General features: G+C 39.1%; 2 protein-coding genes across 7 annotated transcripts in view; one reads left to right on the top strand and one right to left on the bottom strand.

The window, feature by feature from the left end:
* TMPRSS15 (transmembrane serine protease 15) overlaps window positions 1–8,325 on the top strand; it is a 70,554-nt gene extending 62,229 nt beyond the window's left edge. Inside the window, exons 25-26 of the mRNA XM_078390275.1 lie at window positions 1,280–1,423; window positions 2,010–8,325. Of these exons, the coding sequence (XP_078246401.1) occupies window positions 1,280–1,423; window positions 2,010–2,165 (300 nt within the window). The 3' untranslated portion in view covers window positions 2,166–8,325. The remainder of the gene's footprint in view (window positions 1–1,279; window positions 1,424–2,009) is intronic.
* Window positions 7,980–26,068, bottom strand: part of CHODL (chondrolectin) — a 39,985-nt gene continuing 21,896 nt past the window's right edge. For 2 of the 6 annotated variants that reach the window (XM_078388957.1, XM_078388953.1), the window contains exons 2-8: window positions 21,950–22,262; window positions 20,561–20,718; window positions 19,397–19,444; window positions 18,935–19,021; window positions 12,451–12,553; window positions 9,926–10,039; window positions 7,980–8,525 (exon numbers count right to left, since the gene is read on the bottom strand). In XM_078388957.1, coding sequence (XP_078245083.1) covers window positions 9,928–10,039; window positions 12,451–12,553; window positions 18,935–19,021; window positions 19,397–19,444; window positions 20,561–20,718; window positions 21,950–22,221 — 780 coding nt within the window. In that variant the 5' untranslated portion in view covers window positions 22,222–22,262 and the 3' untranslated portion in view covers window positions 7,980–8,525; window positions 9,926–9,927. The remainder of the gene's footprint in view (window positions 8,526–9,925; window positions 10,040–12,450; window positions 12,554–18,934; window positions 19,022–19,396; window positions 19,445–20,560; window positions 20,719–21,949; window positions 22,263–26,068) is intronic. The other 4 variants (XM_078388954.1, XM_078388956.1, XM_020785419.3 and 1 more) reach the window with 4 other exon arrangements.

The following is a 26,068-nucleotide window of genomic DNA, read 5'->3' on the forward strand; positions in this document are numbered from 1 at the left end:
ATCATGATGGAACACAAGGTTCATCAAGAGCAGCCCCTGAAGTATTGTCCAGATACAAACTTGCCCTGCTTAACCATATGTTCCCTTAGGCTTGGGTTTTTGGACTACAGCTGGTGGCCATGCTGGCTATGGGATTCAAAGAGCTAGAATGCAAAAAGTAAACAGTTCCCATATCTGCCTCAAACCAGGTGACCGATTGCACACATGCCATTAGTCTTTAAGACATCATGGGAGATGTGGCTGCAGGTTGCCTGTCCTGTCCTAAGTAGAAAAGCAAGTGGAAGAAGGACATTCTCTATGACAGGGTTAATGAACCTTTGACTCTCCAGATGTTAAACCCTACAACTATTCAGCCCCAGACTACATGATCAGTGCTAAGACTATGGGATCTGTTGTCACGCTGCCCATCCTTAATTTATGGCCATTTTGAATATAATGAATTCTGCAAGAAACCCAGTATTTTCTGAAGAAACAATTAGGTTTCCCAAATACAGTGGTGCCCCGTATAGCGAGGGTTAATCCGTTCCGGATTAACCCTCGCTATGCGGAATCATCACTAAGCGGGTAGGGGAAACGTATTGAAACGCATTAAACTTTGTTTAATGCGTTCCAATACCTTTGTTACTTACCCGTTCAGCGAGGATTCCAGGTGCCGGCAGCCATTTTCGCGCCTTCGCTAAGCGAGGGCAGGGCGCAAAAACGGCTGCCGGCAGCCATTTCCAGGCTTCCGGCGGCCATTTTGGAACTGCCGATCAGCTGTTCGGTGGCTCCAAAATGGCTGCCGCAATACCCGATCTTCGCAATGCGGGTTTTCCCCATTGCGAAGATCGGGTATGTTTCCGTATAGCGATCCCGAAAAAGGGATCGCTATACGGAAACATCGCTATACGGTGCACTCGTTAAGCGAGGCACCACTGTAGTTAAATATTCCTAATTTTTAAAATTATGCATTTGCCGTTCAAAATACCAGGAGTAACATTCTGTCCTGCAACAACTATAATGAATGGCACCTACCCTATTACCAGAAACAAGTATTCTAGTTTCTATTGTTCAGAATACATGAATAATTACTAGACATCCATAGATAGCACTGATCAGATTTCTACACATACAGTACTTGGATAGACTTCACTGGATTAATAGCCTGGTAACATGAGACGTTTAAGCCACCTACAGTGCTACCTAATGAAAATGAGTAACGTTAGAAGGAATGAAAATGTTGCTTGGAGAACCTGTTCTGTATTGAAGCTGATTAAATGCACGTGTTTCTGGTTTTGAGACAGGTTCGCCTGCAAGTATATTACAAGAAGCAGAGGTCCCTCTTATAACTTATGAGAAATGCCAGCAACTGATGGCAGAGTACAATATTACTGAAAATATGATATGTGCCGGATATGATGAAGGTGGAATTGATTCCTGTCAGGTAAATGAAGAAAGTATGTTTTCTAGGCTATAGTACAGTTAATTAACAAGTGACTCGTTGCTTGTTATTCCGATGAAGCAATTGTGCCATCAATATGTGAAAAAACATTACAGAGTTTGACAGTACTTGAAACCTCTGCTTCACCAGTGGTCTCATCAACAACAACAACATAACCATCATCATTCTCATCCTCAGTCATAATGAGCTTGCCTATTGCCTTTTGTGACTTTGGATTTATTTGTGCAAAAAATTTAAATAATATGTAGACCTCATCATCCAAGGTCATATAAACTACAAGCTATGGGCTGCTGTCAGAAGTAGCATATTTCAAAGGGTGCTCTATAGCCCAAGAAAGACAGTGTCTTGTTCCTTCAAAGCTCTTGTGGCACAACTTTCATGCAGGCTCAAAGAAATAAGCTTAGAGTGAAAACTCAGACAGAAGGTTGCATTAATACTGCATATAACTGACAGGCATCACACCAAATGCTTAAGGCCATAACTGATCTCATTTTGGCTTTGCAAATAGTTTTGTTTCCTATAAAAAGATTATATGTAAGAATGTTTTAATTTTTATTTCTCATTCCAGGGTGATTCTGGTGGACCCCTGATGTGTCAAGATAAGGAAAGGTGGATATTGGCTGGTGTGACGTCCTTTGGTTATCAGTGTGCACTGCCACATCGCCCTGGTGTATATGTGAATGTTTCAAAATTTGTTGACTGGATAAAAAGAATAATTCATTAACTGCATTACCTCCCACCACTCCCTTCAAAACTGTGGGAAATCAAGAGCAAGGATACACATGTGGCATCCACACTGTACCTCCTGATGGAATCAGATAAACAAATAATTCAAAATGAAGCAGCAGGTGAGTTCAAGAAGAATCTAAGGCACTTACTGGAGTTCTGATGGATGACAGTTAGACATACAGTTGCAACTCATCTGCTCTGGCTGCTGCCCTAACAGAAAAAGTCAAAGAACATATGGGAAAGGAGAAGGACCTGACTGCTGAACACCTTCACTAAGTCAGACGGCCAGGAATAAAGCTGGTGTGTGAGCAGTTGGCATTTAAAAAGCCCTCCTGATTTTATTAAACTACAAGTCCCATCATTCCTCAGCCATGGCTATGATGACTAGACCTGATGGCCATTGCAGTTCAGCAACAGCTGGAGAGCCATACATTGCATCGTACTTAAATAGCTTCTCCATATTTATTGAAACAATAACATGGCAGAAACATATATAAGCATCTTCACAAGTTAGAGCTGAGCTCAAACCATTGTACTCCAAACACTGTACTTTTCACCAAGCATTTTTTGCTGAGACAATTTCTAGTCCAAGAGTAGTAGAGCTGATGCAAAATGTGGATTGGCAATTAGTAATACATTCCTCTAACTGTGATTCTAATTAGAGGTACTGGAGAAGATGCATGCATCAAATAGGACTTATGATTTTACAGTGGCTTAAGGCAGATTCAATATTAATATCTTAAAGACCCATGCTTTGGATCTGTGTTTTTGCATTGTTCTGTGTGTTTTTGCTCAGTATTTTCTGTGGGTACAAACAGGACTTAAGTTCTCTGCCTCCTAGGGAACAACATTCTTAAAGGGTCAGAAGCAGCCAAGCTTTCTAAAGGAACAAGCAGTTTTGCAAGCAGACCCTTCCCCTCCTTCTCTCTTACTATAGCAGCAAGAGTGAATGACCAGTATGAGGGGAGGCAGGCAGAGGACAAAGCTTCAGTTGCAATGATTTTTAAAGCCCATGTACTGTATCCCTCTTAATTAATATATACAGCACAGTTCAAAATTAGGTTAAAAGTTTTCCTAAGGAGATGCATTTAATGATCCAAACATCATGTGACTGTCCTATATTCCATATTTCTTTATACCATTCTTCAATTTGTAATTCAGTCTTTAATTTCCATTGCCTAGCAATAATCAATCTAGCTGCTGTTATTAGATTAGTTATCAATTCTTTAGTCATTTTGTCATATTCCACACTCTCATATATTGATAACACAGCAATCTCAGCCTTACATTCTATATCTTTTCCACACATATAACTTAATTCTTTGAAAATTTGTTTCCAAAATCTTTATACCTTTTCACATTCCCACCACATATGAAAGTATGTACCAACTTCTTTCTCACATTTCCAACAGACATTCGGATGACTGGTGTTAATTTTGTTTAATTTTACTGGTGTTAAATACCATCTTAAACTAAGTTTAAAAAAATTTTCCTTTAATCTTACTGACATAAATCTTGAAACCCTCATTTTCCATATCTTCCTCTATTCTTCTTCATTTATTCTTTTCCCAATATCTTGTTCCCACACCATTTTCAATCCCTCTTTCTCACTTTCTTCTTCCTCTAAATTAAGAAGTGAATAAATTTTACTCACTCTACCTTTTACTGAGTCAGTCATCTGAATGTCTTCATATGAGAATAGAAATTGCTCAAATTTTGTATGGTCTCTACCTTTATGATATTTATTTATTTGCCCATTCTTTAGTCCATCTTTCTAGCTGTACATAGTTCAACCATGAAATAGTCTTGTTTTGAAATATTTGTTTCATTTGGTCTATCGATCTCATTTTATACAACCAATCTTTCAGTCTAATCACTTTTTCTTCTTTAAATAAATCCACATACACCTTCATATTGGTAGGAAAATTTTCTATTTCTGTCACTAATCCAAATGGAGAGTATGATCACGTGACTGTTCTGTGACTTTAACCCAATTTGAAAAACCCTGATCCACCTACCAATTCATTTTCATAGAGTAACTCTGCTCTTAGTTAGTGCAAATTATAAACAAAAAGCAGCTGTTCTTTTAGCTTTGTGTCTCTAAGTAAGGATGTTTTGGCTAGTTCTGTGAGACAAGCTTTTGAGAGTATAAACAAAGATCCATAAGATAATGATGTGAAGTAATGTATTTATGAATGATTTGAAGTTGCAAACAGATTAGAAGGTCTAGTAACAAGAAGTGCCAAGTAGTCCCCACTGATCTCCATTGCAGCCATCTGGTAGAATAAAAGTTAGTGGATATTCCTTTGCTACAGAAGTTTTAAACAAATGAGAACAGTTGTGTCTTTATTCTCATTATTATAGTCAATGATTATGAGAATAAATTCTCTATTTAAACTACGAATGCTAAGTAGGCAGGATAAAAGTGATATTGTTCTGGCTGCATCATTTGCTCTATAGATTAGATTAGACTAGTTGTTATTAAACTTTATGCTTTTCTAGCAAAATAACTATAGAAAAATATTTAGATCTCTCTTTTTTTGCTGGTGCTATAATAGAAACAATAATACAGGATTGTTTGATAGGAATGAGATCGACAACAGACAAGCCACAAATGATGTTAACTATAGAAATAGTATAAAAATGATTCATTTAGACAGAACTGGTGGAGAGATAGGCATCATGATTTTTATGCTGGGATAACCATATGGGTAGTAGACTTTCAATTTGTATCTTCTGGTATGCATCAATATAATAATTATTTAAACCCACAAATTATATTCCTTAGATTTTTAATCCTTGTCTGTATTTTTTCTGATTACAAGTGCTTACCTTTTTGGAGTGATAGTTTTCATGTATATGAAATATAAATTAAATAAAAACAAAACATCATCAGCTTGGCCAACTCACTATTAGAAATAGTGCAATAAAAAGACAAAGGCTGAAATCCAATTACTTAGCATAGGCCCATTGAATTAGTGGGGATTTGGTGAATCAACTCCTTTATAAGTCAGAAGAAAATCAGAAAAAGGCTGTGTGGTCCTCCCCCCAAAAATATAAGTTACATCACTTCACTTAGGCCTACTCTAGTTCTAACTTACTGGAGTAAAATAAGTTTCAACGAAAATAAGCTCATTTGAATCAATTTAACCTTTTGAAGAACAGACTTACAAAATTCCCACTGATTCAAAGGACCTATGTTACTGCACCATACTATACTAAACAACAGGATTTCAGCCAGTATGTCTGAAGAGAGAACTACTTCACCATGAGTGATATATAATTTATTCTTCTACCCAGAAGACAGAAACTTTAATATTAAAAAATCCAGATGAAGTTTTATATTTTAAAGTGAAAACAACAATACTCTCCCGTGTGAAGACAAATGTCTACTGTGAAGGAATGAGCTTTCTTCTGATCCTTTTGAGTTCACAGGTCAACAGGCTGTGCGGGACAGCTGGGGATAGAGTAATTCCTATACCAGTGAGTGATGGGCAAAACAACTTACTGTATTGTAGGTATCATGTTAGTCCACCGTACACACTAGTCCAACAGGCCACTGAGCCCAATATATCTCTGAAAGAACACTCACATGAATTCTGATGAATAATACTGCCTTTATCTAACTACAGTAGATAGAGGTATTAACACAGAATTGTAGAACACATTGCTAATGTAAGCTATTAGACAATGGTAGCATTCTGGGAATGCAAATGATATTCTGTTTTGAGGCAACCTCAACTATGTATGTACAAAGGGGGACTTCCATGCAATTCTCCATTATTAGTGGAGGTAGAACTGGTAATGCAACTGGTTGCAAACCCATTTGGACAACCAATGGTATGTCTAGGTAGCACAACTAGAAATGGCTGCTGGTTACATGAGAAATCAACAGCATTCCACTAGCACACTGTGCTTCTTTGTTTAGAGAACTGGGTTGTTGCACTCAATTCACAGCAACCATATACTTCCTGGCTTACTTCTAAGAGAGACTTGCCTGGCAAATTCCATGTTGCCAAGAACTTTTGAACTTTACATCTAAGAGTAACTTTCCTAGCAAAATCCATTTTGCCATGAACTTTTGGACTTAAAATTTTTCATACTGCTACACACCTGATGAAGTGTTTTTAAAAAATCCATTAAAGCTTGTGTACTGTATGATGATTTTCTTAGTGGTCTATAAAAGTATTACCTATTTTTGCATTCATATTTTATTTTGTTTGGACCACATGGCTACCCTTTATTCTAATGTTTTTCTTTGCTAACACTGTATTCAGGCCAAATTAATCACTCTGCAAAGTTTTTAACTATCTTATGCATTAATGTCTACAATGCTTGTGCAATTTTGGCCAAAAAAAACCCCTCAAAACCTTTTTTTAAACAAATAAAATATAGAAGTCTGAGGCCCAGCTTACTCCCTTCTGTCTAGGAAAGCAATGACCCTAAAATTTCCACTTTCAAGACTTTACTTGGCCTTTGTTTCTCACAAACTTCACACACAGGCATTTACAACCCTTCTCTTCATGAACCTTCTTGGGCAGTGCCTTCCTATTTTCTCACATCACAAATGCAGTGCTTTTCAGTGGAGGCAGCTCACACACCCACTTGCGAATCATTCACTGTTGAAACTTCAGATGATGCATACATGTGGGTGGATATACAGTATGTTACTAGAAAGTAAAATCCTGAAGTTGCTATAACACAAAGAGAAGTTGCTTCTGCTACAGCATAGCCCTGAGCCAGGCACGCTGAGCAGAGTCCACAGCTCAGTCATCCATTTATGAAGTTTACATTGTAAAGCTCCAATATTCCTTCCTTCGCTTTTTACTACAAGGATTCACTAGCATTGATTGGTGCAATGGAATCACTAAAGTAGCTTGTTGGCAGGGGGATATTGGCATAAGGAGCTTCTAGCCTCTTCTTCTGAGGGCTGAACCCATCACTTACATTGGTAGTGTGCAAATGTCACAGGAGCAGCTTTTCTCACTCCAGTTATTCTCATATTAATTTCTTTTGTTTTGTAGTTACATGAAAACCAAAACAAGAACAAAAGGTTTTGTGTCATCTTTAAAATGAACAGTTTTATCTCAGTATATGTTTTCATGAATTACAACCCACTTCCTTTGTAAGTCTGATTTCTCAGAAACAAAAGAATGGCTCAGTTATGTCTTGAATGCTAACATGATCTGAGCAATAATGGGAATGTATATTTAGTCCTCTATTGTGTCATGTATCTCATCCCACTTTATACTCCATACACCTGCTCACAATTTCATAAGGATCAAACACATAACAGATGGGCTGCACTGCGAGTGATTTCTCTCTTCTGGCATATGAAGAACAGCAACGTACAAACAAGAAGACTAGCTGTCCCTTTGTGCCAATGCTTGTCCCTTTGATACTATAACCTGTGTGATGGCAGAACTGAAGTGAAGACAATTCAATTGGTCACATAAGGTCAACATCATACATAAAATACGGGGGGGGTGTTATCCAATCACTAATTAGACTTCTTTCTTTCTATTTTCCCTTGTTTATTTTCACTGAACTGAATGAAGGATGAATTAATTTGCCATGGGCAGAATGACTCATACAGACCCTGGGCAAACATATTATCAAAATATATTCACTTGCTAGCAAAGGGTACTCATTAAAGTGCATCCATTTGTTTTTCCTGTATCTGTATCTTTGAAGCTTTTTGTAGCTGAAGAATAGCACAGCATTGTCCAATGTCTTTACTAATGTGGATCATAGTTAGAATATGAATAAAACCACTTCTGATAGCAAATAAATAATCCTCAAGCCAGTATTTTATCAAATGTTTATGCAAAGATAAATTATTTTGTTACACTGTAAATTTACATATAACTGAATTTATAGTACATCCATTAATGAGGAATGGTACAATGTATGAGAAATAAAAAATTAAATTAAAAATGATTGTTCTAGAACTAACATGTACAGTAGACATTTTCCATACACAATTCAAATATTCTGTCCATCTCATTACTATCAGTAGTGAGTCATTTCCTTAGCAAAATAAATGCATTCTTTTTTTTTTGTCTTTTAGAGTGCTATTTCTTACTACTGAATTAGAAACCAAACCTTGCATATAAAAAAATGATCTGAGCAATTGCCTCAAGGGGGAGCTTCCAGTTCATTTTGCTGATCCACTGCAATTTCAAGCCATTCCAAGCTAATATCTGATATGACCGTATAATAGATCCTGAACGGAAATGTGTCATTTCTGCATTCTTTTCAGTCACATTTCTATACCTCCATGCTACTGTCTTTCCTTGGGTGCTTAGAAATCCACAGTGTAGACTGGTCCGGACTGGTTTTTGTTCTTCCTTTACTGGAAAATTAAAAACATAACTACATATATGCGTATTTGTTAATAGCACATCTATTCCTTTCATACATTTGAGCTGCCTTGGGTCCCTTAATTGAGAGAAAGGTACTATACGAATGAAAATAACAAATCAATAAATACATTCAATTCATAATGCAAACAAGTATGGATGATGGTACACAGGAAACCACTATAAAACTATTTTAGATTGTTATGATGTTGCTTGAACTAGCCTTGTTTGTTTGTGTGTTTGTTTGTTTAACAGCATGTAGTAACTGATACCCAGTATGTTGTAGTGGATAGAGTGATGGACTAGGATTCAGGAGACTTGGGTTTGAATCCCCACCAAGTAAGACAGAAACTTACTGAGGGTGGAACTGGTAAAGCCATTCTTTAAATATCTTGCTTACCTTGAAAGCCCAATTAGGGTTGCTATAAATCAGTTTCAACTTGATGGAACATATTAAATGTAACTGAAAGCTAATCCAGACTTAACAGGATGTATTTCCTGAAAGCCACACTTAAAAGGAAGTATGTTAAGTTGAGTTTTCTAGGGCTTATGGCCCATCTATATCATCCTCTATATATGTGCCTACTCTCAACAACCAATAGCATAGATACAGATATAGTAAATGGTTTAACATAGGCTAGGATATTAGAGCTGGCATTTCTAAACTAAGAGTGGGAAAAACTGACCACAGTTAGTAGTAATGGAAAAGTACTCTGAACAATGGTTGCAGCTGGAACATCCATTCTACAACACTAAATAGCATGTGCATGTTTCTATGCCTGTGCCAGTTGGTTAAGCCTTCAACAGACAAATCTGATGAAAGTGGAAATGTTATCAGTTTTATTTTTCTACAGACTGTATTTAACTTACCTGACAACTGATCTTCATTACATGTATTCAGTCATAATATGATCTTACTCATCATTTGAACCCAAGGTACTGTGATTCATTTGCAGCATAACATGGCCACACTGAAGTGTCCTTTCCATATATTTGTTACCCATCCAGTTTGCATGGGGCAAAATGGTAACCACTGGGCAGAGCTTGGAAAAGTTACTTTTTAATTTATAATTCCTAGAATCCCCCAACCATCATAGCCACTGCTGATGCCCAATAGAGAATTCGGGAGCTTATCATCCAAAATATATACTTTCCCAAGCTCTGCAGTTAGGTGTCAAAGAACAGCTTAATCTAAACATCTAAACAAATGAGGAAAGAAGATGTGCCACACAAAACCATGTAGGTGCATTATTTGAACTAAATATTCTGAGTATATTTTAGATCATCATAACTTCAAGCATTTGAAATAAAATAAACCGACTGATATCAGGCTGGGAAATTCTGGGGAAAACACCAGTAATTGGGAGAAGTTGTCGAGAAGTGTAACTCTAACCTTCAAAATATAATCTTAAAAACTGAGAAATATACCAAGTTAGAATCTAAATGTTCTGCAAGGCATTCAGATGATAATGGAGATGAGTCATTGAAGCAGTTTCTCCTTGCTTCCCTAGAAGAAAGGAAAGGGAAAGCCGCTAAGCATGAATGAGCTGCTGTCAAAAGCACAGGAGAAATGCTTGGCTTTGTAGCTTTAGTTATGGTATGCTGAAATGTATGGTTCTGATGCTTTCCCTGGGCTGTCAGTTCTTCCCCCCCCCCCGGGTTTCTGCTTCCTATAGGTCAGGCAAGAACAATTTGGCATGGGAACTACTTCTTTGGAATAGAACCAGGTGTGATGTACAACATGTGGCCCCTACTGAAGTGGCAGCCTCCTGGCACGTCCTTTCCCTGTAACTTTTCATCAAATACACCAGTGGTTCTTAACCTTGGGTTACCTAGGGGTTTTTGAACTGAAATTCCCAGAAATCCCAGCCAGCACACCTAGTGGTGAAGGCTTCTGGGAGTTGCAGTCCAAAAACACCTGAGTAACCCAAGGTTAAGAACCACTGGAACACACTAGTGCTTTTTGTTCAGCTCTACACTACAGGCTCCTCCGATTATGATCTGGGCAAGGAAATCAGTAAGCAACACACACTCCAATAAGCAAGCTAATTACTGAATATGAATGTCACTTTGTATCTTTGACTCTGCAGGTACATCATTCAATGTGTTTTTCTTTTGTGTAGCACTGCATAATGTAAATGCTGACATTCAAATGTGAATGGGGTTGCACAATTAGTGTGGTGAAGTAGTTGGTATTGAGACTACAACATTAGAAATTTACTAACAAATTGCTACTCAGTTACGAAACTCACTGGGAATCTTAGGCCTGTCATAACTTTCCATGCCGACCTAGGTACCTCTCAGTTTTATGAGGATTAAGTGGGGAGAAGAGAAGAGCTATATACAGGGCCTTGAGCTCTGAAGGAAAGATGGGATATAAATGTATCATGTAAAGGTAAAGGTAAAGGTTCCCCTTGACAATTTTTGTCCAGTTGTGTTCGACTCTAGGGGGCGGTGCTCATCCCCGTTTCCAAGCCACAGAGCCAGCGTTTTGTCCGAAGACAATCTTCCATGGTCACATGGCCAGTGCGACTTAGACACGGAACGCTGTTACCTTCCCACCGAGGTGGTCCCTATTAATCTACTTGCATTTGCATGCTTTCGAACTGCTAGGTTGGCGGGAGTTGGAACAAGTGACGGGCGCTCACTCCATCACGTGGATTCGATCTTACGACTGCTTGGTCTTCTGACCCTGCAGCACAGGCTTCTGCGGTTTAGCCCGCAGCGCCACCACGTCCCAAAATGTATCATGTAAATAGTAATAAATAGAGATGGGCATGAACTGCAGTGTGGCACAGTTCATTTCCCAGCTGATGTGTGGTTCAGCATCCTGTCCCCTCCAGTAAGCATCCAGTCAGAGTCAGTGCCCAGAGGAGGTGGGGCAGGGTGCTGCCTGTGAGTGGTTACCCACAGGAGGGGGCAAGGCACTGAACCATGTATCAGCTGTTCAGCCAGGAAACAAATCATGCTGAACTGCTAAACCGGCAGTTTGTGCCTATCTCTAGTAATAAATAAATGTAATATGAAATACTAGCTGAGATCCTGTTGCTTAATTGGTAATACTCAGTCCACCCCCAGCTGGCACATATGGAGAAGTCTGTAGAAAGTGGAACTGAAAATGGAGTCACATTTAATTCAATTTATTTTCCTCCTGCATGGCAACAACCCCATAATTATTCCTACCTTCTGCATAAGGGAAAAGTGAAGAGGAGAGTGCAAGAGGAAATAAGGTTTCTATGTCTGTGGTCAACAGAACCTATCTCAAGAAACAGAGCTGTGTCAATGCTCGTTTTGATAGTTGGGGAAAAAAAACCCTTCAAAACTTGAGAAGTCTCTGAATACAATTTATCATTAAATTATTAAGCAAACATTTGAAAAGAAAAATTAGACATGTGCAACGGCAGGATAGAGAAGGTTAGGATCTTTATTAATATATTTCCCTCTTCCTAACATCTTTCTTTTTTAAAAAAATTAGATTACCTTTTATATTACGATAAAAAGCTACAATTCTAGCAAGTGAAATGACAGAATATTGTGGCACTTGAAAAATTAACAGATTTTATCAGGCATATGATAAAGTGGAATGCAGTCCACAAAAATTTGTGCCAAATAAAATCTGTCATTTTTTTTTCCTAATAGTAGCAGGAACTTCATAGTAGCACATGACTAACACTGATTTACGCAGGTCTGAAGGGTCTAATCCAGTAAATATGCTCATATTGCTGAACATGAACTTCACTATATATAATGTGCTGGCACATTAGTAAATGTCCTTTTGTTGTTGTTATTGCAACACATACCACTGTAGTGTAAATGTTGACTCGATGTTCAAATGTGAATGGCCATGCATAGCATACGAAATGAATATGAGTATGAATAAAATGCATGATTCCATGCCTACCCAAGTACAATATTTACCTTTTATGCAGCATCTGGAAACAGCAAGTCCCAAAAGCCACTAATATCAATAGCAGCAATGGTATAGTTGGTATAACAACATAAATTAGATTAGGAATCAAACCTATAATAAGGAAAAGAATTTTGTAAATTTCTCTTCACTAAAATTCTACGACTTCCATTTTCATCTCATTAAAATGGTACCTGCAAATATGTTCAAGTTGTACTCGCTAAACACAAACACATATAATGGCCCTCTTTGGTCTGAATCTGACATGTGAAATCAGGAAGGCTATAATCAAAGCAAAATTATAATTGATCTATATGATCTTAAAGGCTCAGTTTGCACTGATTTTTAAGCTGCAATCAGGGGAACCAAGGTACAAATTATTTCAGTCTTGCAAGTAAGAACAAAACTTTTCAGAATTTTTCTCCCTACTGGTTTACAAGAGTAAAAGAATATTCATCCATTTTGGAACTTCTTTATAAAAAAATTTGTTGTTTAGTTGTTAAGTCATGTCCGACTCTTCGTGACCCCATGGACCAGAACACGCTAGGCCCTCCTGTCTTCCACTGCCTCCCGGAATTTCATCAAATTCATGTTGGTAGCTTCAATGACACTGTCCAACCATCTCGTCCTCTGTTGTCCCCTTCTCCTCTTGCCTTCACACTTTCCCAACATCAGGGGCTTTTCCAGGGAGTCTTCTCTTCTCATGAGATGGCCAAAGTATTGGAGCCTCAGCTTCAGGATCTGTCCTTCCAGTGAGCACTCAGGGTTAATTTCCTTCAGAATGGAAAGGTTTCTTCTCCTTGTAGTCCAGGGGACTCTCAGGAGTCTCCTCCAGCACCACAATTCAAATGCATCAATTCTTCAGTGGTCAGTCTTCTTTGTGGTCCAGCTCTCACTTCCATACATCACTACTGGAAAAACCATAGCTTTGACTATGCAGACCTCTGTCGGCAAGGTGATGTCTCTGTTTTTTAAAATGCTGTCTAAGTTTGTCATTGGTTTCCTCCCAAGAAGCAGCCATATTTTAATTTTGTGGCTGCTGTCACCATCTGCAGTGATCATGGAGCCCAATAAGGTAAAATCTGTCACTGCCTCCATATCTTCTCCTTCTATTTCGCCTTTCTATTTTTCCTGAGGAGGAAGCTGAGGCAGAAGGTGAGCTCTCTTGGGAGCACATTTTTGGGGGGGGGGGGGTTATATTTTTCTAGGGAGACCTTTGCTGTCCTAGACCACATAGTGTAACGGAGCAGGGGTTTGGCTTTAAACGAGTGGAAGCAGAAGCATTAAATGAAATCCTCTGATTCTATTTTTTACTCTAATCTGGTAAATGGGAAAGGCAAATAGCACTGCATGCACCTGGGGGTCAGGAAAGATTTAGGGGTTGGATCATACTTCCACACTCTTAGGGAGCAGGTCGGGTAGGTGGGGCTCATCAGCCTTGGAAGACAGCCCATCTAGGAGAATGAAAACTCCGATTTCAAACCTCCACTGCCTTGTGGTTATATCCACTCATGGAAAAGGCTTCAGGAGTTAACCTTGAGGCAAAATCTGGAGCCAGAGTCCTGGAAGTAGTTCATGTCGTTCTGCCAACTCCTGCGACATCGCTGGAACCAATTGTATTAGTTCTTGCCTTTCCATTGGACTATTTCAGTGACATGGAGAGGGGGGATATGTTGCTTGGGAAACAGCCTATCCTCCATATTATTTTACCCAGGCATCGTGCTCTGGAGAGGACACTCCAGCATCGCATACAGCATTGAAACAAGACGGAAAGGGATTGCCACTCTTGAACTGGCCTTCTCAGCCACACTAGATGCTGTTCCAAGTCCTCCATACAGAGCAAATTACCATAGTCTCTCGAGACTGAAGGATGCCTAACAACATTTGCCAGGAGGTGATGGGACCTTTGGCCATGATCTTAGCTTTTGTTTTTGTTTTTGTTTTTTATGTTGAGCTTCACACCATTTTTGGTGCTCTCCTCTTTAACTCTCATTAAGAGGTTCTTTAATTCCTTCTCACTTTCTGCCATCAGAGTGGTATCATCTGCATATTGGAGGTTGTTGATATTTCTTCTGGCAATCTTAATTCCTGCTTGGGATTCATCCAGTCCTGCCTTTTGCATGATGTATTATGCATACAAGTTAAATAAGCAGGGAGACAACGTACAGCCATGTTGTACTCCTTTCCACAATTTTGAACCAATCAGTTGTTCCATATCCAGTTCTAACTGTTGCATCCTGTCCCATATATAGATTACTCAGGAGATAGAGAAGGTGGTCAGGCACTCCCATTTCTTTAAGAACTTGCCATTGTTGGTTGTGGTCCACACAGTCAAAGGCTTTTGCGTAGTCAATGAAGCTGTAGTAGATGTTTTTCTGGATCTCTCTGATTTTCTCCATAATCTAGCGTATGCTAGCAATTTGGTCTATAATTCCTCTGCCCCTTCAAAATCCAGCTTGTACTTCTGGGAGTTCTCAGTCCACATACCACTGAAGCCTACCTTGGAAGGTTTTGAGCATGTGAAATGAGTGCAATTATACAGTAGCTGGAACATTCTTTGGCACTGCCCTGCTTTGGGATTGGGATGTAGACTGATCTTTTCCAATCCTCAGGCCACTGCTGAGTTTTCCAAACTTGCTGGCATATTGAGTGTCATCTTTTAAGATTTTAAATAGTTCTACTGGAATGCCATCACCTCCAATGGCCTTGTTGTTAGCCATGCTTTCTAAGGACCACTTGACTTCAGTCTCCAGGATGTCTGGCTCAAGGTCAGCAGTCACACTATCTGGGTTCTCCGGGACATCCAGATCTTTCTGGTATACAAACTAGTTATAAAGCTGGGTCATGGATCTGGAACCACTTTCAATAAGAATGTTATTAGAAGACCTTGAGAATATTGTACAGTATGAGAGTAATATTATGATAGTAGTCATATTATATACTAAAATATGTACTTGAATGGTTTGAATGTTTGAAAGATGTTTCAAATTTGGGGGGACAACCGGGAAGACACTGAGATGTAAAAAACAAATAATTGTAAGCGAAGAATGTAACACGATGTTTGACAAGCACAAACCAATGTAGATATATTGAAAAACTACTAAAATGTGTTTTAAAAAAAAAAAAGATCTTTCTGGTATAATTCTTCTGTGTATTCTTGCCACCTTGATATCTTCTGCTTCTGTGAGGTCCTTCCCATTTTTGTCCTTTATCATGTCCATCTTTGCACAAAATCTTCCTTTAATATCTCCAATTTTCTTGAACAGATCTCTGGTTTTTCCCTTTTTATTCTTTTTCTCTATTTCTTTGTACTGTTAATTTAAGAAGGCCCTCTTGTATCTACTTGCTATTCTTTGGAAGTTTGCATTCAATTTTGTGTAACTTTCCCTATCTCCCTTGCATTTTGTTTCCCTTCTCTTCTCTGCTATTTCTAAGGCCTCGTCGGACAGCCACTTTGCTCTCTTGCATTTCCTTTACTTTGGGCTGGTTTTTGTTGCTGCCTCCTGTACAATGTTATGAGCTTTCATCCATAGTTCTTGAGGCACTCTGTCCACCAAATCTAGTTCCTTAAATCTTTTCTTCACTTCCACTGTGTAAGTAGTCTATTGACTAGATGGGTGGGATATAAATTCAATAAATAAATAAATAAATATTTATAAGGGATTTGGTTTAGATTATACCTGACTAGCCCAGTGGTTTTTCCTACTTTCTTCAGTTTAAGCTTGAGTTTTGCTATAAGACCCTGATGATCAGAACCACAATCAGCTCCAGGTCTTGTTTTTGCTGACTGTATAGAGCTTCTCCATCTTTGGCTGCAGAGAATATAATCAATTTGATTTCAGTATTGCACATCTGGTGATGTCCATGTAGAGTCACCTTTTGTGTTGTTGGAAAAGTCTTTCTGATGACCAGCTTGTTCTCTTGACAAAACTCTATTAGCCTTTGCCCTGCTTCATTCTGAACTCCAAGGCCAAACTTACCTATTGTTCCTTTCATCTCTAGACTCCCTACTTTAGCATTCCAATCCCCTATAATGAGAAGAACATCTTTCTTTCATGTCAGTTCTAGAAGGTGTTGTAAATCTTCATAGAATTGGTCAATTTCAGCCTCTTCAGCATTGGTGGTTGGTGCATAAACTTGGATTACAGTGGAACCTCTACTTACAAACGTCCCTACCTATGAACAATCCAACTTATGAACAGCTCCGTTCACAAAATTTTGCTTCTACCTGTGAGCACAGCTTCAACATATGAACAAAAAAAGGCAGGGGAAAAGGGTGGAAAATTTAAATGTTCTAACCATTGGTAGCGAAGAGACTGCTTCTTTGTAGCTCTTTCACCCCAATGGTTAGGAAAAGGGAGGCTCAGCCTCCGGGGCTTCCACCACTGCTGCTACTGCTGCCGGGAGGCGAGGTGCTGGACCATCCCGGCTGGGCTCAGCCTCCTGGGCTTCCAGCACCGCTGCAGGCTTTCCCGGGGTTTGCCGCAAGCGCCGCCTTTCTCCCCTGCTGCACAGCTTCTCCACCACCATGGGAGGCTTTCCCAGGGCTCACCGCAAGTGCCACCTTTCTCCACTACCATCCGCTACCGGCCAGGATTTCCGCACCACCAACGTAGGCTTCCCTGGGGTAGACCAGGCCTACCAGGGGAAGCCCTATTCTACCAGGGCTTCCCCTGATAGGCCCGGTGTATGGCGGTGAAGAAGCCCTGGCCCGGCAGTGGCAACTGGAGCCCTGGAGGCCTCCTGGCAGCAGCGGTCGCAGTGATGGATGTAAGGTCCTGCTTTTTGCCTTTTTAAAACTTTTTTTGGTCTTTTGCAGGGTGGGATTGGGCTAGTGGGGTTATATTTCTGTTTATTTTTCGATTTGTTTCATTTTTTGCAGCCCCAGGGGCTTGCAGTGTTTTTTGGGGGGGATTTTTTTCTTCTGCTGAAATGGATTAATTGGTTTTCAATGCATTCCTATGGGAAATGGAGCTTCTACTTACGAATATTTCAACTAACGAACATCATCTGGGACGCATTAAGTTCATAAGTAGACGTTCCACTGTACTGTGGTGTTGAAAGATCTGCCTTGGATGCGTATTGAAATCATTCCATCATTTTTGAGATTGTATCCCAGTACAGCTTTTCTCACTCTTTTGTTGACAATGCGGGCTACTCCATTTCTTCTACGGGATTCTTGCTCACAATAGTAGATATGGTAATCATCTGAATTGAATTCACCGATTCCCATCCATTTTAGTTCACTGATGCCCAGGATGTCGATGTTTATTCTTGCCATCTCCTGTTTGACCGCATCCAGCTTACCAAGGTTCATAGATCATACATTCCAGGTCCCTATGCAGTATTTTTCATTGCAGCATTGGACTGTCCTTTCACTTCCACACATGTCCGCAGCTGAGCATCCTTTCGGCTTTGGCCCAACCACTTCATTAGCTCTAGAGCTACATGTACTTGTCCTCCGCTCTTCCTCAGTAGCATACTGGACACCTTTCGACCTGCGGGGCTCATCTTCCAGCGTCATATCTTTTAGCCTTTTGTTTCTGTCCATTGAGTTTTCTTGGCAGAGATACTGGAGTGGCTTGCCAGTTCCTGCTCTAGGTGGATCGTGTTTAGTCAGAACTCTCCACTATGACCTGTCCGTCTTGGGTATCCCTGCACGGCATAGCCCGTAGCTTCTCTGAATTATTCAAGCCCCTTCACCACGACAAGGCAGCAATCCATGAAGGGGGAAAAATATGCAGAAGTGTTTTTGTGCAAAAAAAAAATGCAATTTCTGGGCCATCACAATTCCACTGATTCACATCATCTTAAACAAATCTCAGTTTAACTGGATGTTCAGATTTTTAGCCGATATATATACTGTGTACGTGTCTTAAAGAACCGTGCAATTGTAACTAATCTGATGAGAGTGTTTGTTTGTAGTATTGTGTATACAAGTGGGGCCCCAACATCAGTTAATACTGCAAACATCAGTAGTCCCAAACTATAACAAACTAGCAGAAGTATTTCTACACAGGTCTTGCACTTCACACACTATGAAATCCTGTTGCTTAGCACAGTAAGTCACAGTAGAATAGGCCCATTGAATCAGTGCAGATTTGTTGAGTTAATTCTATTGATTCAAAAGGCCCACTCTAACTGTGACTTACAGTATTTTAGCATAGTAAGTCAAAAGAGTAAGACTATTAAATCAATGGAATTTCAGAAGAGTTGATTTTAAAAATCCCTGCTAATCCAACAGGCGTACTCTAATGCAATTTACTACACAAAGCCACAGGATTTAAGCCAGTATCTATTTCAACAGTTTTCCTTAAAAATCTAAGTAATTTCTTTTTCCTAGAAGCAATATCATCATAAAATTTTATTCTAGTGCTTATTTTCTTTTTACTTTCTAGGATTCCAGCCAGTTTAGTCATATTAGGAATAAATGGTGATTACATGCCTGCATGCTTTGTGTTTCAGGCTTAATATAATAATCATATGATCATTTACCACCAGTTTCAGTAACAACCACTGGAAAACGATCTTCCGGTTTGCTTGTGTCGTGAGGCTTCTTTGTTGGCACTGTTGCTTGGACATCTGAGAAAGCAATTACATATTTTGTCAAACTGAAATCTATTTTGTGAATTGGGCATCTGTTCACATAACTGTATTTTAACAAGACTACAATATTTTTACAAATAAGCAAGGTTGTTGTTGTTTTTAATTTAATATGTGTGCATAATAAATTTGTCTATAAGATTTTACCATAAAGTTTGGTTGACAGAAATGCTTTGAAAGCTGTCTATATACTTATTAAGACACACTTTGCAAATATTACCTTCTGGAGGATTCATTGTTCAGTTGTTCCAATGGTAGTCTGTTTTTTTCTATCCACAGAACTATTTTGATATTGTATATGGTTAATCAGAATATATTGCTTTACCACTGCAACTCAATCCAAATGTTTCTTACCATGATGTGCATCTGCTCTGTCTCCCAATTCTTTTTCTAGGATGTCTTCTGTTAGATCAATAGACCAAATTAGTTTACATTCATTTCCACATATGAACATAGGTAAAAGAAATATAAGCAATATTCTGATTTAATATGCAACTTTTTAGATATGTTAAACTAAACTGTAAATGTTACATTATATCCCATGTCATACTTAAGAAGACAAGATATCATGTATCTTAAATATTACTTAACTAGAGTGGCTATCTTTCTACTAATCTGGGAGTACCCACTAAACTCAATGGTACTTCTAATCACACACACATAGGAAGGCACTACTGTTATACTTTTTATCCCAGCATCAGTCCAAGGAGTTCAAAGTATGGATGATTCACAAATGAGTAAGAAGTGAGCAAGCAAGCAAACAGTCAGAGAGAGAGAGTTTATGTTATTAAAAATGAAGAGCTTCTCATTTCATTCTCATATTATTCATTCAAGTAAAACAAAATCTGGCAAACAATACACATTGTAAAACATATTGATGGGTACCATGGTCAATCTCATTTGGTCATCATTGTGTTCAAACAACACAATGCCTGGCCTACTGGTAAGAAAGTATACAACCATCTCTACAGAAGTTATCTCTGGACAATCCAGGTGATTAGATCATTTTGTGACTTGAGTGCTAAAACAGTTATCATGATAGTAATATAATCAATTAAGACTCACACAGAGATGGAAAACATTAGAGTGCAATTGATCATGTGTGAGGAGCTGTAGAATGGAAGAGGAACTGACCTCTTCCTAGTTCAATCAGCAAAACACAACAGCCCAAATCCTCTTGTATTATTACTCTGGCAGAAGGGAATTTAAGTAATTTGCAGTGGCAAAGTGCTACTTAATTGATCAGTCTTTATTTGGGTTCCTGGTTGCACAACATTGGCATGCAATGCGGCATCCTAATGGGAGACTTTTTAGTGTTAATTTGCCCTCACAACTTAACCTTTTCCCTCCTGCCAGCACTAGAGGATTTTGGCCATTAACTGCATTTCATTCACAATATGTAAAAGCAAGGAATGATTATTAGTGTCTTACAGAGTAATTTCCCCTTGGTTTTGATGCAAGGGTCAAACAAACTGTTAAACTGCATCACACGGCAAACCAGGTTTCAGCATTCCCTACCTGGACCATACTTGCAGATAAAATTGTGCTTCATGTTGCATCTGTCATCATTCCACTGGTAAAGATAAGGCCCTCCCAAACCAGGATTTGCTGATGGTTGATGATACATCACAACACAAGCTTCACTCCCACAGGAAGGTTCATCTGTATACCAGTTTCTGTTATAATGTAGAAACACGAGGAAATGATGTTAGGTAACTTGAATGCATCTTGTCAGCCTTTTATGTTCTACTGATTTCAAACAGTAATGGGCTGTATAAAACTGAATAAACTGAAAATGAATCCTTATAAGGCAGAGGCACTATGAGTAGGACATTTTCAGGTTTAGGGAGGCGTTCTTAACTGGTTTTACATGGGTCTGTACTCTTCCTGAGTGAGAAAGGTGATAATTTTGGGTCCCAGAATCTACATTACCAATGGAAAAATAAGTGCCTTCTGTGGTGGAGTATCTTTCACCAGTGTTGACTGGCTTACTAGCTATAGCCATTTCTGGACAGGGATTCTTTGGTAGCAATACATTGTACAGTAAACTGCCACCAAAACTGATTCAATGGAAAATGCAGCTCCTACAATGTTAATTAGCATAACTAAGCTTTTCCACAACATTCATATCTTAAAGAAAGTTCCATATTAAGAGACTGGGTCCTCTTTATTCAATTAAAGCCTCACAGCTCTAAACAAGGATTCTTTGGTAACAGGTTCTGAATACTCCAGCAACTATGCGAGATCTTAATATTTTCCACCAGGACATTAACTCTAAGCTTGTTGATCATAACAATAATGCCCTCCTCAATTGTGATGCCCAGCTTTGAAATGCCCTCCTTGAAAAGGTACTTCTAGTGTCCACCTTACTATCTTTATGTATTTGTGCTGCTGTAGAAGAATATAGAAGGCTGAACACAAATGTTCTGAATAAGCAAAGCAATCACATGACATCCTGCCAAAAGGTTTCTGAGAAAGACCTGCAAGGTAGCCCCAGCCACAGGGAAATTTGGCATAGCTGCTTAGTTAGGGCTAACTCACACCACAAAAACCATTAACATGATTTAATTCATTAAAAAACATTTCAATGTTCCATTGTTCTGGGATAATTTCTGAATCCCACATAAATGACATTGAGTTCCCATATCCATTGGTTTTTTGACATCAAAACAATGCTCATTTTTATGACAGATTTAGGATTTGGATGGAAAAAAGGGTTTGTAGGACTCACTAGAAGTACCTTGCACAATCTTTGAGTGCTAGATTTTCTTTCAGGGATTTTGAACTCCTTAAGATATGGGACCATAGACTGTCACCATGACTGGTCTTGCGTCACTTTGGACCTCTGTTTTCAGCAGTTGCCATACTGAAATACATGTAATAAAATGATGTCTCACCAATATTTACCTGTAGAGTGAACTGCTTCCATCTGTCCATTTGTAAAGGTCTGGGCAGGCACTTGATGTAGTTTGTCCTTCACCACTTCTCCACAGCCCAATCCAGAAATCCCCATCAGAAATGCCAGGGCCCGATTTTGTGAGGTTCTGCAACATACTTTCTATCAGCTTCTGCTCTCCTTCACTTTCAAGACTCAGGAGTCCTCCACCCTCCATTTCACAGCCTTGGCGAGCCTCCTGGAAACCCACCCTTCTGGACAGGTCTTGGAAGTAGGCTATCATGTAGCAGGGATGTGTTGAATCACCATAGCATATCTTTTGACCTTAAAAACAAACAGATGATGAAACCATCCCAACATGCAGTTGGGCCAAAATACTTATTTAACAAAAAGAACACTTGTACAGCACAGAGACTTTTCTTTCCTTCACTTTTCATAGCATCACATCCTTTAAAACCTAAAAATTTTACAACTCCCAAGTTTACCAGAGTGATTTGTGTGGCTTCCAGGGCTGTTTGATTTTATCCATGGTCAAGCCGTGTTGGCTTAGATAACCCCGATTCAGTAGCTTTTTTCCGCATATGTCTGAATTCCATGAATAGCCATAAGAATAAGCATGGCATTATAGCAGAATAATTCCGACAAAATGTAGAGAAAATAAGTCTGTGTGCCATACAAGTGTTCTTTTTGTTAAATAAGTGTGAAAGTAGCAATACCTTGAATGAAAGATGCAGGTGTACCTAGAGATGACAACAACAGAGAAGGAAAATTATAGTTTTTACCCCACAGTGAAGCCCATACACTTGTCTCCTGCACATTCCAATCACTGTGGCAGAACTCTCTGTAAGGTCACAAGTCTGTATATTCCTTTGAAACCACTTCTTGCAACATTCAGAAAAGGGACAGCACTGGTACTCCAGTATATAGTAGTGGTAACACACTGCCTAGACCTGAGCCTAATTTACTGTGTTCTTGAATTCTCTTAATTAGAATTATGTGTGTTTATATGTATATGCAGTGGTTGTTTCCATACTTGTATGTGTTTTGACTGAAAAGTTTATAGCTCCAGTTTTAGAACATTAGGGTCTTTGTTTCTTCTGTTCTCCACCCTTTGCTTTCTTGTTGATAAACTTGGAACACTATACCACTTCCAAAGTCCCTAAAGTATAAAAAGTATGCAATATAGATTATGTCCAGGTGTTTCTTTAATTACATTTTGGGTTTTTGGTAGCACTTGTTAACCTTTTTAAATGAAGGGATGAAGAGGAGTAGGTTTAATACCTCATCCAGCTCTCCATTACACCTCCAAAATCTTTTTCTTGCTTGGTAGCTCAGATCTCATCAGTGCATATGTGACATTAAGATCATTTTGCTCTACTGCACATTACTTTAGAATCACTTATAGTGAATCTCATTTGCCATTTTAAAGATCCGCAATTTGAAGAGATCCTTCTAAGATTTGCACAACTTGCTTTTGTTTTAGCAATCCAAAATAATTATGTGTCACCAGAGAGAGAGTGATTGAGAAAGGAAGAAAAAGAAACCAAAGAGTGATTGCGAAAGGGAGAAAAAGAAACCAAACTTCAAGGAAAATAAGAAATGCACAGCAAACTCAGATACAGTCCAAGGCCACACAAGATCTAACTCTTTTTCAATGTTCTTCCCCCTACTTTCCCATGAAAGCATAATTTAGATCAGAAGGTTTTATATTTGCCATTCTGTATGTGAAATGTCACCTAGTACCAGAACAGAAGCATGAAATATTAGATGGAGGAATGCATTAATTCTTTGCTTGGTTTCATAAATTAATTATATCCAAAGCCATGTAAAAAGAAAATATTTGGAACCATATAAATTTAATATCTAGAACGAATGTCAAATCTCTTCAAATACTGATTCACAAACTGTGACTTGAACATCAGCAATGTATTACTGTTTCTTCTGTTTATTTTTCCTTCCTTTCCATTACTGTTCACTGCAGGAGCAGGTGTTATCCTAGGAGACAGTACTGGGCTATAATTCTGGCAAGCCCAGTTGAGTTAGTGGGATTTATTTATTCATTTATTCTATTTATACCCAGCTTATCTGGTCATTGCGACCACTCTAGGTGGGACTGTGACTCAATGTTTGCCCCCTGAAGAAAGTATGTGCAGTGGAAGATATGAAACATACAGACTGACCTCCTGTTAGTGCAAGTTAAACTGACTATAGCTGATGTTATCATAAACCAGGACAAAATTAAACACTTCGTACCACAGTTCCAAGGCACCAATAGATCCCATGTAATCCCTTTCATAGTTAGGAATCCATGAAGGCCAATGAGCAGGAGGAAGTCTTCCACTACAGATCATTGCATCTGCCAGTAAAGTCATCCTGGCAGTGGTAATTTTTGTAATTAAAGACATCTTTCACACATCCCATGACCTCACAGGTTTCTGATAATAAAAGGGATTACAGTACCCATCAGACCCAAGGGTGCCTTGGGACAAAAGAAGGAATTTTTTATGTTCAGAAAAATCATCCTAGTTGATGTCACACTGTGTAACTTACATGAACAGGATTATAACCATTGGTAGTGTCAGAAAAGATTTATTTCAATTCAGAGACCTATAGTCCAAAAAGTAATGTTTCCAAGCTTTGTACTAGATGCACATTTGGTACCACCTAATTAACAGACAGTGTTCTTAAATACAGAGCATGCCTAGACAAGCATTTGTCCCCCAGTTTAGTGCATTGCTGTGACAAATTGGTCTACTTTTTTTCTGTCATCCATATAACAAGTGGACAAATGTGCTCCTATTTACCCCCAGGGCACTTGAACCCACATCTTTTTGAATCCCTGTCAGGGGCTTCTAGTTTTTTGGTGTTGGTTGCTGTGCTTTAGTCGAGTTGGTTCCCAGTGCATGTGGTGCTGTAATTAACTAAAATTGAGTTTTGCAGTTGTCAAAGCTGCCAAGACTCTTTTTAGTTTGAATTTCCTATATCATGCAATGTTAAATAAATGAGTTGCTTCAGGATATCAGCAAACTGAACACTTAAGAAAGCAAAAAAAAAAAAAAAAAAGCAACAACAACAACAAAAGACATGTTGGTTCATTTTTTCCTCTCTTTTTTAATGGGAGTTTGTTGAGTGCAATAGAGGCGCAGAAAAGGCAAGTGCGGCTGGAAGGCAAAGTACGAACAGAGAATTGTGTATGTTTCCGCGGCAGAGTGTTAAAAGTCTGTTTTCTTTTTACACATACACTGAGATCCTGTTGAGGAGGTCTCTTGTGCAGAAGCACATACACCCTTTCCTTTTTAATCTGCTTTGCTCCCTTGAAACAGTCCCTATCACTTATTATTGTGTGTGTGTGTGGTACAAAGTACAAAAAGGTGTAATTCCTTTCTTTGCTCTCCACTGGAAAGATGGGTGGGTGGTGGGAGATTGCACACACCCCTCCTCTGCAAGTTCTGCTCCTTGCTCTCTGCCTCCCCTTCCTGTGTCCCACTCTCCAAATTCAGTGTAGCCAAAAAGGAGTGCAAAGGGCTGACAGGTATCTTTCTGCTTTTGACTGACTGTCTTTTCTCCTCTCTTGCACTGCCATGTGTAGCTTGCCTCTCTCTCTTTATGCCATTTGGACATGAGGATCACACTAAATGGCATCTCCCTCCTCCCACCTGAGCTCAATTGACCCTATTTAGACCATACCAGACTGCACCAAAAAGGGCCAGTGAGGACACGTCCTAATTAACTATTTAAGGGCCACACACTGCAATAAATTCAAGGTCAAACTATACCATACACAGCCCAGATTTAGAAGTGATTTTCCCTCAAGTGGAAAGACCTCTGTCTTTCACACCACATGCTTGGTCACAGAATGGTTAACACAGCTCAGCTTGAAGCACACAGAGGAAATCCAGCCCGTGGAGGGAAGTCACGTTAGTTGCAGGAAATTGAATTTTCTCTTAATGGACTTTACGCCTTTTGACCTCTGATGCCAACTGAGTATCCTTGCCACAATAACCATTCAGGTAAATGGACCATTATAGGACTTATGGTACCACCCACACTGCTATGGGCTCATTTTCTTTTTTCATGATATAGGGTGTCATTCTGCTTTTACACAAAACAAACCGAGCAGTTTGTGTGGA

Source organism: Pogona vitticeps, chromosome 3, assembly GCF_051106095.1.
Source record: "Pogona vitticeps strain Pit_001003342236 chromosome 3, PviZW2.1, whole genome shotgun sequence".
Lineage (NCBI taxonomy): Eukaryota > Metazoa > Chordata > Lepidosauria > Squamata > Agamidae > Pogona > Pogona vitticeps.